At 35.4% G+C, this 20,114-nt stretch overlaps 1 protein-coding gene across 1 annotated transcript in view; it reads right to left on the reverse strand.

The window, feature by feature from the left end:
• Window positions 1-16,827, reverse strand: part of LOC116159748 — a 46,397-nt gene extending 29,570 nt beyond the window's left edge. Inside the window, exons 1-2 of the mRNA XM_031472823.1 lie at window positions 16,621-16,827; window positions 15,484-16,570 (exon numbers count right to left, since the gene is read on the reverse strand). Coding sequence (XP_031328683.1) covers window positions 15,484-16,570; window positions 16,621-16,742 — 1,209 coding nt within the window. The 5' untranslated portion in view covers window positions 16,743-16,827. The remainder of the gene's footprint in view (window positions 1-15,483; window positions 16,571-16,620) is intronic.
• Between the last annotated feature and the right edge of the window lie 3,287 nt (window positions 16,828-20,114).

Below are 20,114 nucleotides of genomic sequence, written 5' to 3' on the forward strand. Positions count from 1 at the left end.
AGGGAGGGGTGCAGATATAAGCCTTGAAGTTATCAGTTTTAGTAACCACTCTGTAGATCAACACCCTATATCTAGAGGCGCTTCGTTACGAAAAGTATCGTGCCGGAAGTGATTAGGAGTAGGCTTTCTAGAGTTGTGTTTGAGCTACCGCTACCGTAAACAAAGCTGTAATTAAACCGCCGATTGCAACCGTTCCCGTCAATATATTTCAATTATCTTTGTTGCGTCCGAAAGCTCTTGCCGTTTAGAAGACGAAGGCAAATTAATATTTTAGAATTTCAGTCCCGTTAGGTAATTATTAGATTGTTTTAGTTTCCTATGTTAATTTAAAATGAGCAATAAAGCTGAGGGCCCATGCAGACAATAGGTGAATTTAGAAATTTCAATCCGGCCAATTAAGTAAGTGCAATTAATATTAGTTAAATAAATGTGCAGGAAACAGCATCCGATTAAATCGGTAAAAGAAGCGCTCTTAGTTCATTTGAACGTTGAGATCAATTTTTGGATGTAGACTTTCTCCATGGAAATTTACCTTAAGGTACAAATGCACTCAGTTACCTAACAATTTTAGAACGTTAATTTTCTCACGTACCTACAGATTTATAAACAACTTTTTAAAACTTCGTTTTTTAGCTTTATAGCTACTAAATTCCTCGAATTTGTAATTAAAAGCAAAATCCTCGGTCAACCGCAAAAAATTAAAATTGAGCAAAAACTCCGGATAACCTTTCATAACTTACAAAAAGAGCTAATTCATGACACTTTTATCTCGCCTCAAAATCACAGCAGCAGGTATTAGATGAAGATAAGGGGGTTCTCGAGGGAGATAATTCACAGACTTTTACGCCTTTTATCTCGAGTAGAGCATGTACTAATAAAAAAAGTTTAATTAATGTACAATTTGATGACACACCATTAATAATTTCTTGTGACACTTTCATAGTACCTGTTTAAATATTATTTAAATGTAAAAAAGAGGTGCGTGTTGCAGACTCAAATATCCGGGATCTACGAATAAAAAACGCGGAAGGTTGGCACATATTTTGGGATGCCTTGTATAACACGAGGAATAGATTAACATTTACGCATTGTATCCGCAATATTTTAATCTTGTTAGTGTACAAACTTCGCAAACTCCTAGCCCGTCCCGCTTTTAATTACGTAAGAGGGTTTTCACAAACTTTAATTGCTTCAAGTTACGCAATAATCATAATAAAATATGAGATTCAAGGTTGGTCTATGCGGAAGTGAGAGCATTTTATTAGTGAAACGATTACAGTACCTGCCTAAATTAGGTGATCTTTAATGTGATTGGAATTCTCATTTGCGATTCAAACTCGTCTTTTCCTGTACTTCTTTAATGGTAACAAAAAAAAGACTAATAGCAATTATGTAAGTCCGTGTAAAAATGTGCTTTTTTAATTACTTATGTTGTTTTTAGCGCTATGCTACAGAGAGAAGAATGTCGTATGATATACCTGGACATATTTGGCGAGTTTGCAATTTTCAGTACTAAACTAATTGTGCAATGCATTAGAACCATGGAAAGTATACCATTAACCAGATTTTCTAATTAGGGTCCAAAAGTTGAAAAATGCGAAATGTGTACGCGGATGCCTCCATTTCCAATGAAATTTTACGAACACGGATATTTGTGAATAAATTGCAAAAAATGTAGGCACCTACCCAAATGTGGAGGGCAGTCTACAAATTTGCTTAAATGCGGGGAAAAGTTGCGGAATCAAAGGTCTAAGAAGATTTTTTGGTTTTTGAAATATTTTGAAAAACGTATTTTTCGATTTTACCAACTATATTCCTATATTCCTTCACAGCGACTTTCAATATTTTTTTTTCCGACCATTCGTATTTGCGGAACAATCTCCAACTTAATTTTTTAATACGGCCCTGTAATTCTGATATCATATTCTTGAAGCCCTTTTTTTGCAATTCATTTATTTTCGTTTTTTACTTTTGATTTATTTATATTACCTATATACTTTATTACTATTATTTATAATATTTTTATTCATTTCATTCATTTATAACATCAGAGCGCCACTTACATTTACTGTAAAACGATTTAGGGGATACATTTCCTAACGTGCCCCTTACGATAGTTCGCAACTGTTGCATATGCAGCAGGATGGTGCACCTGTACATCATTTTAGAGCCGTTCGGGAACATCTTTCAATGAGATTTCCAGAAAAAGTGTTTCGGAAATACCCTGGCCAGTGCATTCACCCTGTATAACCTCGCTTCGTATGAGGGTTAATTAAGAAACTTGTTTACTAGCAAACTTCGCAACGGAAGAGGTTAGTTCTGGAAATCATTGCTAGCACTATTCCACAAATGCTGACTAGGTTGTTAGATTCGACGGACGGTGAGAATATGCGGGTTCTGTGATCGGTCCGTGCAGAGCACAGCTGGGAAGCCAATTTCAATATGGAAAAAATATTCAAGGAGAAACCACGCCCAGGCGTCGTAGCCATTTTATTTCAACGGTATACAGGGTGAATAAAAAGTAAGATGCTGAAGCCGTTACTATTGGTCATATCAAAAAAAGTTGATTAAATATTTGCCACAATCTGACGGTTTTCAATTTTTTATCTGACGTCATAGTTTTAGAATGTGATGTCCAATTACAGAGCGACCCACATGATGATTTTTAGAGGTGCCTCTGCAGAAGGTCTTAAGTTGTTCTATATTACACGGGTATTTAGCTTACGAACTAGGAAAACTGCAGGAAAACCTAATTCGGACTAGCCCGCAGAATGCTCGAAAATGGTCTAAGGAAATTCCCATCTCCGTCACAGATGAAAAATTCTTAGACGCTCTACAAGCACAAAGTTTGTTTTTATTAAAAAAAAATGAACAACGAAAAACAATTGCATTTTTTTAAATAGAAATGTACCCTTCCATTAAACTCATTTAATAAAAAATTTTTTTCTCTTTTCGATGACGTAATATGTTACGCAAGAAAATTTTTCATTCAAAAAAATTTATGATAATTAAATCAATAACATTAATCCTGCATCAACATAAAACAAATGAACGTCTGCGTTTATTATTAAACTTTGAAGACAAAATGAAATTAGCAATAAAATGGTTTTTATCGCAATAAGTGCTTAAAAAATTGTATTATTAACTGCAAGGCAGTGAACTAACCTATCACGGAAAACTTGAAATTCATGTCTGAGTATTCTGGGAGAAATTACTGCCGCAATTATTGCTAATTTCGTGTTGTTTTCAAGAAACGTACACGTTCATTTGTTTTATTTTCATGTAAGATATCTAGATTAATGTTATTGATGTAATTATGATAATTTTTTTTGAAAAATTTTCTTGAATAAGGGTACTAACATGTTATACAATCGAAAAGGGAAATATCTCTATTAAATGAGCGTAATGAAAGGATACATTGCAATTTAAAAAAATGTAATTGTTTTTCGTTGCTCATTTGTTTTCTGAAATCAGAACAACTGAATGCTGCCTTATTAAGGGAAATAAAATGTTAAACAACATTCATATTGAAAAATTTTATATACAGTCGATATTTACCGAGATATATAATATTCCATACATAAAGGACACCCTATATAGATCTGCAATGTAAATACATATTTAAATTTATTTATTTTACTAAAAAGGAGATCAACACGTAGTCAGAGAGTATTAATAATTAATATCAAAGTAAGCTTCCGCAGAGAACAACGGAGCTATACTCGTTCAAGTTAAATGCAATAATTACAATTCGATTGTACAATAAATCCTAAAAAGTCAGACAAAAGTTGTCGACTAACAACTATGGCGTGTACGTCCTTTGAATTTACAAAAAAGTGCAAGCGCCGAAAAGAATAAGAACGACTGCACGAGCTCGGAAGGCAAAACAAAGAAGAAGAAGAAAGTAATCAGAAATCTATAACACTTGGATGGCCCCTATAAGAGCACAAATCAACTAGTTACTTAAACGGAATGTAAATCAGGAATATCAATCGGTAAGAAAATAACGCTCCGAGATGGATCCGCGTCATCAACGGAAGCAGGGTCATATGTCCTCAATCGAGATGATGGAGATAAGCGCCTCGGTTACAAGAGGATGTTCGCAGGGTGGAGGGTTGTCTCCACTGTGGTGGTGCCTTGTGCTAGACGGAGCGGAGCGGGTCATAACTGGAAAGTTTCCAAATAAGAGCTCATGCTGGGCTCTTGAACAGGTGGATAGTTGGTGCAGTAGCCATGACCTCTCCGTTAACCCGGAAAAGATCGAGGTTGTTCCACTTACAAATAGAAAGAAAGCGGACCTTCGAGGACGTCAACTGGGTCTCAGCAGGTCAGGGAAATATTTGGGAGTCATACCTGACCTGGAAAAAGGTACATAATCAAAAACTATTTGTGGACATGTAAGTTGAACATTGTGAAGAGCCAGCAACCCTCAAAAAAAGCTAAAGTTGAGAATAAATCGTTACACCCCATCTCTCCTCGGATAGGAGGGAAAGTTTTCTAGAGATCGAAAAATAAAAAAAACAAAAAGTTCAATCTTGAAAACCCGCCCCCGTATAAAAATCATCCCGCCCCCAAAATAACACACCCCTTTAAATCCAAGCCAATCGATTCATCCACCAATCTTCAACACCACAGGAACACCCTTCTTCATAATATAAACAAAAGCAATGTCTACATCCTTGGAGTAAAAATATTAAACAAACTTCCACTGGAAATAAAAACCGCCCTAACATTCTCTATTCTCAAGCGAAAATTAAAAAAGTATCTTCTTTGCAAACATTTTTATGAAAGTAGTCAATACTTTCTAACTAAATTGTCTTGTGCCCTTTTTAGTATTTAGAAAATCGGACTGTGAAAAAAAATACTGTGGTAATTTTATCATTAATTGTTTGTCATTAATCTTATTGTTTGTTTGTTGATATACACTGTGACTTATCCACGTAAATAGCCAAAAGATCAAATACCTATATATAATTATTATTAAATATCCCGAGTTTTCGGATATCGGTTTTAATCGCAATGCCAACGGAATTGTTATCGCTTGTTTTCCCCTGTTCCTTTCAAGCTCAAATCTCGATGGTAATTTTCATTATTTACTATTGGTAGTAGTGTTCGGTGTTCTTGATAACACCAGTTCGTGTAAACAGTCGGCGGAAACAGTCATTAATTTAAAAAGTCCAACTAAAATCCTACCGTATTTATTTGTGTATGCGTCGGCATATTATTAAAAATAAATGGGAGTTTTCATTGTGATGTTTTCAGTTTTAACAACCCGATCTCAAATATTAGGCAGACCATTGCAATGAAAATAAACGTAATCATTGTCTTTTTCTCTACAATTAATTTGGCGAACATAATTTTAGTGTATTTCCCATTGATATCATCAACATTGAAAACGATTTTAATATTAAATTACCTTATTTGAAATTCTCAATATGCTTTGTTTCGAGTAGGAAAAATTTTAGATTCTAAGGTCATTAAGACATTAACAAAAACTTCTGTTATAAACTAAATTTATGTTATCTTGCGTAACCCTAACCTTGCAAATATAAGACTTTATGTTTACGGCTTGTAAATAAACGTTAAAGGAACTTATATTTAAACAATAGAACGGAACTATAATAAATTAACATTAATGTAATAATCTGCGTTAAAGCGGGGGTCGGTTTTTAGCTTTTTACTCTATCGGCCGAAACTTATGGCTGTATTTATTTAGTAAGATCAATGTGTCCAAACAATACATAAGAGTCTTTATGCTATATGAATGATTTGCAATTTGGAAACTTTAAAAAATCAACCCAGCCGACTTATCTCACCGAAAACGAGGCATTGTTACAATTTAAAGGTGGGTTCAAACGTTATTTAACATGCTCTCCGACAATGTTAACGTAAACAATGCGCAGTGGATGATTAGATTATTACAAAAGGAATATGCGATTACGTAATTTATATTCAAGCTTTCCACTTTCACACGCTTAAAGTTGCGAATGCTGTGTTGTACTCACGTGCGCTTTGTGACATTGAATAAGGTACCGATATAATTGCACCATCATAATAACGTTGTTAAAATATGACAAAGTTATATAACTTCCATCGCCTTTGAAAAACGATCAGGAGTATTCAATTCACTCTGTAAAATTTTACATATAAACATATAAGATAACAAAGAGGGGTGCAACATCTTCAAAAAAACGATACAACAAAAATGTTGGAAATTACAAGAGTGAAAAATCATCCCTATTCTAGAAGTCAACGTCAAATTAATCGTAGATTATAGACTATTACATGTATAACGAAATGTTTGACTTACTTCAAACTTGAAAAGGGAAAGTCTATGTTTAGGCATTGAATAAAAACATTATTGTTTTTATTCAATGGGTTAGGTCATTTAATGCCATTAGAATCCGAAAATTATTCCATTTAAAGTTTCACCTAAAGTGAACAATGTCGATATATTGCTTCTAATTATTCTATGAAAATTGAGTTTTGAAAATGTTTGTAAATATTGCAGAACCGTAGAATGATGACAGATTCCTAAGCGACACCACTATGTAGAGATTTTTCAAAAGGAACAGAATTTTTCTTATATACAAAAGTATTCTGGAAGTAGAGAATTGAAGAATGACGACGTTGACCACAGCAGCCCGAAAAACAGCAAACGAACGGGGCAGGCTGAACTTTTTTCCAAAATTGACCAAAATTTAAAAACTGTCATTTGTTTTCAAAGACTTCTGGTATCACTTCCGGTTTAAATTGGACATTAGTTTTACCTTTACTAGAAGTGACTATTGAAGTGCTAGAAGTAATGAGAAAGAATAATTAACCAGCCCTTTATATGATACCGAGGGTGTTCTGATTGAAGGTATTCCATACCCCCCCCCCCTCACCCCGAACCTGGGGTACTTATTTTGCCCCAAAAACCCTTAATACTAGTACTTATACAATACTTTTTGAGAAAAGACGTTGAATGTTTCCTCAAGAAAAAAAGATGCGGCCGATCCTTTCTAAAAGTATCATAAGAGCTTTAAAGGCTTAGCTCGTATGTTGGAGATAGTGGCACCGGGGGGTCTGGCTGGGGCGTATGGAATTCCCCCCCCCCCCTCTGTGTGTACGAAGATTCGATTACCTATTTCCAAAGACTACCGTAGAAGTGTTAGGGGTAATAGAGAAAGAATAATTATCTAGTCCTTTATATTTTTTTGACAATTAATGTTATTTGTAATATCTCGAAACATAAATAAAAAATAAGAACATTCCAGTAAGTTTTTTTTCCTCGCTTAAAACAGAAAAAAAATACTTTTAAATTAAAATAATTTTACTTAAATAATTTTACCGCAATTGCTGGCACAAATTTTATTAAATATAAAATCAATTACTAAAATTAAATTATTAATTTCATAAACTTATTCACTGAAAGTTATTTTAATTATTATATTTATTTATTTATTTTTTTAATAACTTTTGACATGTTACCGATGATGTTCCGCTGGAGGATATTCCTTACCCCCTACAGCCCCGGTACCACCTTTTTCCCAAAAAACTCTTAGTGCTAGTACTTATACGATACTTTTTGAGAAAATATCGTCGAATCTTTCCTCGGGAAAGGAAGATGCGACTGTTTCTTCCTAAAGAGCGTTGTAGGCATAGTTATAGGGTTGTAGATCATAGCAACGGGGGATCTGCGGGGTATTGTACGAAGATTACCGTACAAGTGTTGTGGTAATAGTACAGACATGGTTTCTGTGGCAATAGAGAAAGATTAATTATACAGCCCTCTATATATATTACCGAGGGTGTTCTGCTAGGGGGGATTCCATACCCCCCAGACTCCCGGGGGGTGTGGGTAATATTGGTATACCCCCTGAATGTGCGAAGATTCGATTACCGTTTCCCAAAGGCGACGGTAGAAGTGTTAGAGGTAATAGAGAAAGAATAATTATCTAACCCCTTAAATTTTTTTGAAAATTAATTTTATTTTTAATATTTCGAAAAATAAATTAAAACGTAAAAACATTCCAGCGAGTTTTTTTCCTCGCTTAAAATAGAAAAAAAAACTTTTAAATTAAAATAATTTTACCGTAATTGTTGGCATAAATTTTATTAAATACGAAATTAATTACTAAAATTAAATTATTAATTTCATAAAATTATTTACTGAAATATTTATATTATATATATTATTAATTTATATTTTTTATACTGAAGAAAAAATGCCTTGGCGGTACCGGTACAAATTGAACGGCGAAAAGAGAGGAGGATTTTAGTGGATATGCCTTGGAGACTCCCACACTACCACTCAGGTGTCTATAAAGGATTTAAAGGATAAAGGATAATAAAAAATAATAAAGGATTTAAAAAAATATTTTTTTAAATTACTTTTAACATGTTACTGCTCGTTACCCCACACATCTTCGGTACTATCAAAATATCGTCGAACCTTTCATCAGGAAAGGAAGATGCGGCTGTTCCTTTCGAAACAGCATCATAAGAGTTTTCAAGGCATAGCTTTCGGGTGTAAGATCGTAGTACCGGGGGGTCTGGATGGTATGGAATACCCTCCCAGTGTGTACGAAGATTCGATTATTTTTTTCCAAAGACTACCGTAGAAGTGCTAGGGGTAATAGAGACAGAATAATTATTTAGCCCTTTATATGTTACTGAGGGTATTCTGTTGACCCCCCCATAATACCTTTTTCCCCAAAAACGCTTGGTGCTAGTACTTATACGATAAATTTTTGAGAAAAGAACGTCGAACGTTTCCTCAGGAAACGAAGATGCGGCTGTTCTTTTCTAAAAAGTATCATAAGAGCTTTGAAGGTAGAGCTCTCGGGTGGGAGATCGTAGCACCGGGGGGTCTGGGGGTATGGTATGGAATACCCCTCAGTGTATATGAGATTCGATTACCTTTTCCCAAAGACTACTTGTATTTAATACATATCTAGTTAAGCACTTAATTTATTAGTACAGAATAGAAAATCGATCATGTCGAATTGTTACCTTTTGCGTTCTTGTTATTACATTATTATTCTGGGTAATTATCTTGATTCTCTGACAGTTTGTTCCATTTCGTGATATTTCCTTCCTTCCAATAGAGCAACTCTATTTTTATTTGGTCTCAGACTCCGTTTTCCTCATAGCAAAAATGATTCCATGTCGAAAAAATCCATAAAATTACCATCAAACTGAGTCCGATGTTTGACATTAGTTTATGCAATTAGCCACCTACTCTTTTAATGAGCTTAACGAAAACGTTATGCAAATCGAATTTGATTTATTGATGCAGGTTACCTTGTTTTAATTACCGTTTGCTTGGAAGTTGTGGTCTAAATATCTGTCAAATCTAAAATTATTCTTGAAATTGCATAACGCATCACTATGCGCCTTATGTAATAGCAATATCACCCACATATTGTACTCGCGCCATAGTAAATAAACAATTTTTGTCCTTGGCTGTCTTCTCATTATCCGTTGCATAATCATTTCATTTGTTTAAAATGTGCTCGCTTACACAGAATCAAAAAGTAAAGAAATGTGATCTAGATTTCAATGTCACCGCCTATGACAAAACGTTATGCTTCTGAAGACAACTGCATTGCAATATTGCGAGCGCACTTTCTCTACGTGCACCACTAACATTCTTTCTTGGCAATACCGGTACCAACATTCATTTGACTTGGGCTAAATGAGTTTTATAAATAGCGTTTAATTTGTACGTACTCGTACATTTACTTCATTATTATCTTTCACCACCAGGCAATATATACTTGTAGCGTATTTTTATCAATTGTAGTGATCGACCCGGAATGTGGCCTGTAGAATCCATAATTTCAAACAGTTCCAAGATTGGGCTACTAGTTCAAAAGTTACAGCCCTTTGAATTTTCTTTCGAAATTGGTTTTCTAGTCTATAACTTTTGATTGAGAAGTCTGATCGAAAAAGTACGAATTGTTTTGGATTCTACGCATCAAAATTAATAAGAAAAAGTGTTTTCCCGAGAAATTTTGGTGGAGTCGATTTTTGGAAAAAAGGAAGGTTATACACTGCCTTTTTTTGCCCCGAAAAAAAAAATTGTCTCAGATGGATCCGGAAAAAAATTTTTCTTATAGAACGTGGCCTGTAGAATCCATAATTTCAAACAGTTCCAAGATTGGGCTACTAGTTCAAAAGTTACAGCCTTTTGAATTTTCTTTCGAAATTGGTATAACTTTTGATTGAGAAGTCTGATCGAAAAAGTACGAATTGTTTTGGATTCTACGCACCAAAATTAATAAGAAAAAGTGTTTTCCCCAGAAATTTTGGTGCAGTCGATTTTTGGTAAAAAAGGAAGGTTATACACTGCCTTTTTTTGAGCCCCGAAAAAAAAATTGTCTTAGATCGACCCGGAAAAAAATTTTTCTTATAGAATGTGTAGTCCAGTAACTATATACATCAGACCAAGCGTCAAATCCGGTAGTTCTGATTTTTTGTGGGATTGCTTATGTTGTTAACCCAATGTATAATTCAAGTTTTCGACCTCGAGCGGCGAACGCAACATAGTCAAATATACTAAAAACCGAGGAATTTTCGTTTTCTTTTCAGATTTTGACGATGTTGCTGTGCTGTTGAGATGAAGAAGTGCAACCGATCACGAAAAGAGGTCGAGGAGAAGAGATGTGCCTGGTAGAAATTAACTCCTTTCGTTGAGCTACCCTCTCCTCTCCACCCTCACTTATCCCCTACCCACTGATCTTGATTAGGAGTCGCGGGGGAAAGACTCCTTTCAATGAGACTTTTATAAAATAGCATGAAGGGTAAAAGGTGGGTTTTAAACCCTCCATAAGCTACCTATTGCAAACAATTCCAAGGTCCGGGCGGATGGACGCACAGTCTTTTAATATTTAAAAAAAATGCGGTCAAAATGCCAAGTTGCATTACGGTAGAAGACAAGACCAGTTAGTTTATAAAGACTGATGGCAGAGTTTAAGTGAATGGATTGGCATTTTGGAATCTACTAGCCATTCTAAAACAGACGATTGCCTTGAATTGTTTACGGAAGCAAACCTACTGCAGTAAAAAAGACATAAGTATACTTATAATAAAATATAAATATGGTATTACTAATTAGATGCAAGAATTATGCAAAATGAGTGTTGGTTAGAAAAAGCGCAGTCTTCCGTGTGTGTCTGTAGCTTATTTGAATTTTAAAATTTGTGCATTTTTGCAAAGTTTGTGCCAATAAATATTAATGTAGGGATCTCTACATATCGCGGAAGTATAATATATAATATATTCTAAAAAGCATTATCCGGGTCACTCTGTAATTGGGCGCAAGCCTGTTGAAGACCCAGAACAAGAGAGGGATAATAAATAATAAAATAATAAATAACAAATAAATAGTAGTTGTTGAAGTGTACTAATATGCAAACTTGATCTCTATTGGTGTTCTCCATGCAACGTAACAAATTTCTTCTCTGTTCGTCACGAGGTTCGTCATTTCTTCATTACATAATTCATAGATCATAACGTGCCTTTGTATAAGACCACGTTAATTTCAATTGGGCCTTTTCGTCAAGTTAAATAAAAATCAACTTACTTACTCATGCAAAGAGCATCCTCAAAGCGTGACAAACTAAAAAAATTACTGGCATGAATTTCTATTACATTGCGCTTTATGCATGAACGTCCGAGATAATTAATATTAAATCGGCGCAACAATCCATGCAGGTCGAGATCAATTAATAGTTATTTATTATACAAGACGATAAAGGGATGTTTTACCATCGAGTGAAAGATGTTAATTCACGAGATGGTTAGGTTCCCTTTATCGTCGTGTATAATACAAGACTTTATTTTATAGCAGAAGCCATATAAATCATTGTACAGCTTCTGACAATTGCAATCGTTTCCATAGAAACAAATATGTTCTGTGTCATTTTATATCGTGCATTTGAAATAAGAATGACAGATGTCACTAGAATGCACAATCAACTGCTTCACTTTATCTACCCTTACGGTTAAAGTGATCACTCTCTACTCTCTCTACTCATTCAAACTATTTCCAGTTGATAGTCGATAAGCGTGTCACCCGACAATCGGACTACAACCTAACCGTCTTTCATATTAATATTCAATCATTAAAAAATAAAATTTATTTGTTACTCAGTTGTAAACGTTGATTAACAAGACAAAACGCAAACGGGTAAACGTCATCTTTAAACGCTACTGACTTGTAAAACTGACAGCTGACGTGTAAAAATTTTACAAGTTAGTAATCTAGTAATTTCATTGGCCAGAATTAATGCGAAGTCTCTGTTACATGGATAACATGATATTTTAGACATTTCTTCGAGATCAATTTAAGAACTAATTATTTACGTTTACTATTGTTTACAAATGAGTAACAAATAAAATATTGTACATTATACGCCAGGCGAGACGCCAGGTAATAGTTTTTACTAGGCTGTAGGAGATGACAGGCTCGCCTGACGGCTCGCCAGCCAACTTCTCCTATCGCCAGTAAAAACTCACTTACCTGGTTAATAATGTAAAATACTATAATGAACTTGAAGCATTTATAACTGACAAAAACTTCGATTTAATATGTCTAAGTGAGCATTGGTTTATCGACAGCGAACTACTAGTATCTCTTAAACTTGGTGACTACTCAGTGTCGTCCTTCCATTGCAGATCTTCGTTGACTCATGGTGGAGTGGTTATTTTAAATAAATCGTGTAGTTCTTATAAACCTTTAAAATTTATTAACGACTTGTCCGTTGATATGCACTTTGAAATCTGTGGCACTCTCATTAACTCTTACACTGCTGTAATATGTATTTATAGGTCTCCTAATGGAGAATTTGATACCTTTATGAGTCTACTTCAAAATATGCTCGACAAATTAGTTAATTTTAATATTGTTCTGTCAGGTGATTTTAATGTTCATTTTGGTAAAGATTACAAATCACAACTGCTCTGCGATTTTCTGGAAGCAAACGGCTTTGTCCAGACAATCTTCACTAGTACTCGTGGAGAGAATTGCCTGGATAACATTTTCATTAATTTTACATGCTTTAGTTATTCGATAAATACTGGTTTGTCTGACCATTTTGGTCAACTCATCGAACTTAAAGTTGAACGCATCAGCAGTGAAATAACCTGTGCCAAGCTATACCGTCCCTTATCGAGTACAGGTATGTAACTATTTTTTGTAAATTACAAACGTGTAATTGGAAATCAATTATAAACTCTGACGCAGGCGACTGTAACGCAACATGGACTGATTTTATGAATATGATTTGTAACTTCTGCTATACTTGTTTCCCTGTTGTAAAGATTACAAAAAAGGGGACCACGAACAAAGTCAGTTGGTTTACTGACAAATTACGTAAGCTCCGATCGAATTTACAACTGATCAGTGAACTACATTATATATATAAATCACCAAATTTATATCATTTAAAGAAATCGCTCTCTTTACATTACAAAAAAGAGATTCGACTTATTAGAAACTCTGGGAATTCCAGCAGATCTATGTGGTCAATAATAAATTCGCATAAAAATTGTAATATTGAATCACATTCGTCTTTAACATGCGATGATGTTAACAGGTATTTTAGCAGTATCGTTGAGATCTTGGGCAATTTGCCTAACACTGCCAACGACCCCGTTAGCTCTTGTAATTTAAAGATTTCCGATAATTTGGTATTCGACTTTAAATTTGTTTTGCAAGTCGACACACGTGACTCCATCAAAAGTTTGAGGAATAGCAGTTCAAGAGACATTTTTGGTTTTAGCGCGGCCTTAATAAAACGTAACGTTAGTGTTTTCGTCGAACCTTTAACTAAATTAGCAAACATTATCAAAACAGGTATTTTTCCTGAAACCTTAAAAGTTGGTTTGGTTATTCCACTTCTTAAAAAAGGAATGGATGGAAAGAGTATTAGCAGTTACAGGCCAATCTCTATTTTGCCTGTTTTCAGCAAGGTCATAGAGAAACTTCAGTATAAACAAGTAATTGACTTTTTTGAATCTAATAAGCTGCTCTATCAGTATCAATACGGTTTCAGGAAAGGTAGATGTACTTCTGACGCAATTATTTCTTTCACCGCGAAGGCTTTACACTATTTCGAAAATAAGCAACACATGATAGCTGCTTTTGTTGATCTCACTAAGGCTTTTGATTGTGTATGCCATGATACTTTAGTCCGCAAGCTTAGTGAGGTGTATCACTTTAGTAAACGGAGTTTGTCATTAGTGTCTTCATTTTTGTCTAATAGGTATCAATGTGTCCTCTTTAACAACGCAGTATCTAACAAATTACACATCAAATACGGCGTACCGCAAGGCTCTATCCTTGGACCCTTGCTATTTTTAATTTATGTTAATGATCTACCGTCCCATTTGCCACCGCAGACGCAATGTATTTTGTACGCAGATGACGCTACACTAATATCGAGTAGTATGTGTTATGATTCGGCTTATGCCAACATTCAAGACGGCATCAAACTTATTTCTCGATGGTGCACTGATAATACTTTGAAACTAAATCCTGCTAAGACTACTATCTTGCCTTTATCTTTAAGAAAAGATAATATCGTCTCTAATGGTGCTCATTTCACATTTCTAGGTTGTGTGATTGACAGCAAATTAGACTTCAAATATCACTGCGATAATTTGTCAAAAAATTGAACACGTCGATATTTTTACTTACTCGGTTGCGCAACTGCACATCTTTAAATACCATTAAAGCAGCATATTTTTGTTTTGTGCATAGTTCTCTCTCATATGCCATCCTCGCTTGGGGACATAGTTCTCATTGGCAATGCTTGTTCAAACTACAACGTAGAGCTGTTCGGGTTCTGGCATCTTTAGGTTATAGAGACGATTGTCTTCAAGCATTTATCGATCTCAGAATCTTAACACTTCCTTGTATTTATATTCTTGAAGCCCTATGCTATGCTAAACGAAATATATCTCTTTACACACAACAAGTTGACGTACATACTCATCACACAAGAAAAAAAAACAATATCCGTACTGATCTATGCAGACTGTCAAAATCACAAGAAGGAGTACAGTACCAATGCAAACATTTATACAACTGCCATCCCTTAGATATAAGGATTTTAGACTACCCCATATTTAAGAGACGCATAAAAAATTTTCTTCTGTGTAACGCATTTTATTCTTTTAACGAGTTTGTGGCTAGTGGTAGATTATGTAATTAGTTAGCGTTTTTATTGCGATTTTACTGTTTTTACCTGTCTGTTTTTAGTTTGTTTGTTATATACTATTATTTTTAATGTTTAATGTAATTTCCCGTTTCTTTTGACGAGTGTAAGTGTAATTCACCTTCTCACAATTAAATATTATTATTATTATTAAACTTATTAAAATGTCATTTTAGCATATGCTATAAAATAAATACTAACCATCGATTTATTTATGGATGAAATTCTTTATGATCTTCAAGCCTGACAATAAATTAGGTGATATGCTACTTACGTAAAGTGGTACATCGGAAGGCTTGGGATTATGCTTACTGCTACTTCCTTGAGCAATATTGACTCCATAGTATTGCTGCCACACGCTCGGCTTGCTATCCGGATTCGACTGCAACAGACTCCTCTTCCTCTCTGCGCCATTACCATTTGGAGCACACAACTTATCATTGGCACTACTAACTTTAACGTTCGTCCGACACAACGTACCGTATATAATTGCGTTTCGAATACCTTGCGACTGTAAGGCAGCGTCGTCTTGTGGCAGCGTAAACTTAGCAACGGGATAGTGTTTTACGGAGTCACTAAAACCACTACTGGACGATCCCGAAGGAACCTGATAGATTTCGTCCGCCTCGTCCGAAATTCTTCTCTCCCTGGCACTGTTCAGCTCCGGCGAACCTTGGCTGGAATTCCCGCTAGAGGACGAGTTAGTAAAGGCTCTCACGACTGAGTTAACCTGCTGAAGCTTGCTTAGATTGATGCACAATTTACGCATGTCCTCCTCGGTCGAGTTTCTCAGCAAACCTAGACTGGCAGTTATTTTTTCTTTGACCGCCTTCAACATAACTTCCGGCGCGACGTCGCTCTTACCCTCTATTGTAGCACTGATGCAGTTCGAAAGGTCGACTAAAACTTCACGTAGCGAAACGTCTTTCTCAAGACTGACTTGGTCATTAGGAACATAACTTGTGCTAGTGTACAATAGTAAAGCTTCGTCAACGAGCGAATCGTATTGACTAATGTGTTTCAGTCCGTTGGGCCAAATGGGTTTTGGCACGCCCAAGTCCACTTTGCCCTCAGGAATTGTAGTTAGCGTACCCCTGGTTGACGAACCCGAACCTAGCGATGGTATCGACTTCGATTTTACGCACAGCGGTGCAACCTGAATCGATTTAACGTACGCCGAATTTTGTTCCACCACCAAATCATCGCGCAACCTCAACCGCTCGTCGCTAGGTCCCACGCGACTTCCGCAATAGCCGGACGAGTCGGATTTTTCGGCGCTTGGCGGATAACTATCTCGCGTAGGAACCGTTTTCACCTTAACCGCAGTCGACGGGCAACCGTCATCGAATATCGGATTCACCCTGAAAAATCAACGAATGTGCAACGAAAAATCGACGGTGAATACAAATACCTGCTGACGGAATAAATTTTGTCGCCTTTCCGTTTCGGGCCAATCGCCGCGAGGGGATCCTCGGTTACCTCTTCGGCCTGTCGATCTGGGGAACCCTTTCGTGGACCCAACCATCTTAACATTTTACTCCAGTCTAGCTTCGCATAATTTTGGCATTGTCATTGTGTGTTCTATCTGAAAGCAAAATGTTTGTAAATATTAAGAAAGTAGGTCGCGGAGAAGATAATAATAAATTTAATATCTAATACGGGTAGCATGTCAAATCGGGGTTACTTCATATCTTATTTCCAATTGCAACAGTTCTTTGTTAGTTGGATTTCATAAGCAGCAATCGTTTTGTTTTACTAGAGCGTGTAAATAGGAGCAATATATCAACGTCGAGTACCTGAAGTTAATGCACATTTTATTAATTTTTATGGTAATAACGCCACAAGTTTTTCGTTACTTCCGCAAATTTTACTGCTGGAATGTAAAAAGCCCATCAATTTATTCCGGAGACTTTACGAGCTCAGGTTCATTTTAATTTCCGTAACCGAGCAATGGACGCATCAACAAGCATCGCATATTTGACATGTTTATCAGGAATTATATGATGCTTTGTTCCAATTTCCAAAAGCTTTTCACGATATCAAATTGGAGTACGTAGGCGTTTACAAAAAGGTGCAAAATCTAGAGACCCTAGGAAAAGCCAATAGTTCCAACATTAAAAAAATTAAATAAACGAAATTTTGGACTTTTGGCACTGTTTACCTCATAAGGTTTTTATTTGTTATATTGATTTTCGTGTTTCTCCATTTTTTCCCAATGACGTTAAGTTCCTGCTTCCAACCATTACCAAATCCTTTGAGAAGCTCTACATGAAGCGACTGAAAACCATGAACGGGATGGGCCCATTTTTTTGGGCATTTTTTCAATAGAACTCTGGACAACTCAATTTTAAATGAAAATTTAATCTTTTTTCTCAAATCCAAATTTCATGAATTCTTGACGTCAATAAATTAAATTTTTTCTTGATTTAAAACGTTAACGAATTCCAGAACCAAAAACATTCTTTAATCTAACATAGATCATGCATGTACGTCATAAAACTTTGTAGATAATGTCGACGATACATACATAATGGAATAGAATATAAAGGGATCTGCAGTTTGGAAACCCTCGGCGCCTTTAACCGTCTTGGTCTAAACTTGGCTGTTTGTCTTCTCGATCTTCACTTACCAATCTTAATTCATCCGCTTGATAAAATTCGCATTTGGTATAACATTTTCAAATCCGAAAAAACCCCTTATCCGGAGTTACTGCCTCAGCCAAGGAAAATTCTCTTTAATCACGACACCCAAATTTTTTCGAGTGCGAATCTTTTTCTAAATGTATTAAAGAATCATCACAAACGGTTACTTTGGGCGTAATTACGATACAAATTTATTTAAACATTAACTGGTACGTTTCCCGATCGTATCGGACACTGTAACGAAGCTATAAGAAATACCTCATTTGAAAAGTTCAAGGCAAGAATGCAACGTTGATTCCGAAATGAAATACTATAATGGTAAACAACGTCATGTAGACGTTATTTCGGTCTAAACGCCAGGGATAACACCCTGTATATGGGCATATTGCAATTTATTAAGTGTAAATCTGGGGGATTATTAACGTATAATACAAGGTTGGTTTATACTACTTGAATTTGTTATCACGGTGTCCGTTTTCCCTTTTAGAATTGTTTGGAATTGGAATTTTTTCAGGCGAAATTTAATTAATGCAAGTGTTTTCATCGGTGTTTTCCAAAAATTGCGCGTTATTTTCGGTGTAAGTGGGGTGCGTCCCTTGGAAGTTGGAGTTATAAAGTGTAATTGTGACTGGCGGTGCTTTTGAAAATTCTGAATAAGGAGATTATTTTATAGTAGAAATTCCGTTTCCTTAAACACTAGAATCAAAGTAGCAGTATAGCATTTAGTGAAGTTTTCGGTCACTGAGTCCTAAACGGTGTTAGGTTTTTAAAACTTAGTTGAACACCCTTGATACGGAGCAAGTGTACCCCCAACACATTAAATTAATTACTCTTGAAGTAAAAGAAGTATATCTTGGAAAAATTCCAAGAAATATCTTATAGGTGTACTTAGAATGCATTGTGACTTGAACTTATTAAATTAGAGGGTACAACGTATGACATAGTTTGCCCATAAGATTGATATTGGTCCGTGGGACCAAAACGGGTAATCGATCACTGATTTTCAAGCAGGGGCCGAAGGATTAATTATCTACCGTCTGCGTGAGGGGTATTATGTCCTAACTTTCTTATAGAGTGTGGCCTGTAGAATCCATAATTTCAAACAGTTCCGAGATTGGGCTACTAGTTCAAAAGTTACAGCCCTTTGATGTTTCTTCCGAAATTGGTTTCTAGTCTATAACTTTTGATTGAGAAGTCTAATCGAACGGACAACGGACATTGTACAACCGACATTGGGCAACAGACATTGGGTCAATTCAAATACTCTTTGAAAGTATTCTGCCCTGCTCTGATTGGAACTGGTTCAACTATTACAATATTACAAATATTAATGAAAAGTATAGGCAAGCATTTCTTTCCTGCAGGGATTTTGTTTTTAATTTTGTTGTATCGGAATCAATTTTTGTCATTGTTAATCAGTTAATTGTATGTTTATTCGAATCCAGACTCCATCTGGCCCCTATCATGTCAGATTTTTTTCTATTGGTGCCCAAGATTTATTTCAAGTGTTGATCAAAATGTGTGCAATAAATTCTTTGGGAATTTTTTGAAGTTGATCGAGGCTACCGAGTCTGTCGAATTGAGGAGCAGAAGAAAGGAATTTAAGCGACGCTGTATCTCTTACGGTTTACGAGATCCCCATAGTGAAAATGAAAAAAAACTAATAAAAAAGGAGTAATCTGTCAACAAATTTGGTACCATCTTCTGTTTCTTAAATTTTAATCTTAATTTTTTATCAGAGAAACTTATAAGAATATTATAAGTGAGGAGCTATCTGTTAATAAATGTTATACGTTCTTGAACTTCTATGAACTTCGTCATAGAATTGCACTCTCAGGCACAAGATTAGAAGAAGGGATGTGTCAAGAGCCATAGCAAATCTTAGGAAGAGAGTGGCACTGTGCTCAAAATTAGGATGTGGGCAATTTGAACACATGTTGTGATGTATTTTGTTCTAATTTTAATTATAATTTTCTTGCAAAACGAAGGTTCAATTCTGTTCAGATGAAAATCGAATTTCTACTTCTCTGACAACGCTGCAACCAGACAGATGGATCCAACTGTCAAACTTTTGTTTACAACAAAAGAACGTTTTGTTTTTCCAAAGCACTCTTCTCAAAAAATTAAAAATTGTATTTTTAGGAAAAATGTGATACTGAACCACCATGTGTGATATATTGTTGTAAAGAGAAAAAAGACGTAATCTCAAAATGTGAAAATTCAAAATGGCGCCCATAAGAAAAACTAAAGTTGCCACGTGTTT

Source organism: Photinus pyralis, unplaced genomic scaffold (genome assembly GCF_008802855.1).
Source record: "Photinus pyralis isolate 1611_PpyrPB1 unplaced genomic scaffold, Ppyr1.3 Ppyr1.4_LG1, whole genome shotgun sequence".
NCBI classification, from domain to species: Eukaryota; Metazoa; Arthropoda; class Insecta; order Coleoptera; family Lampyridae; genus Photinus; species Photinus pyralis.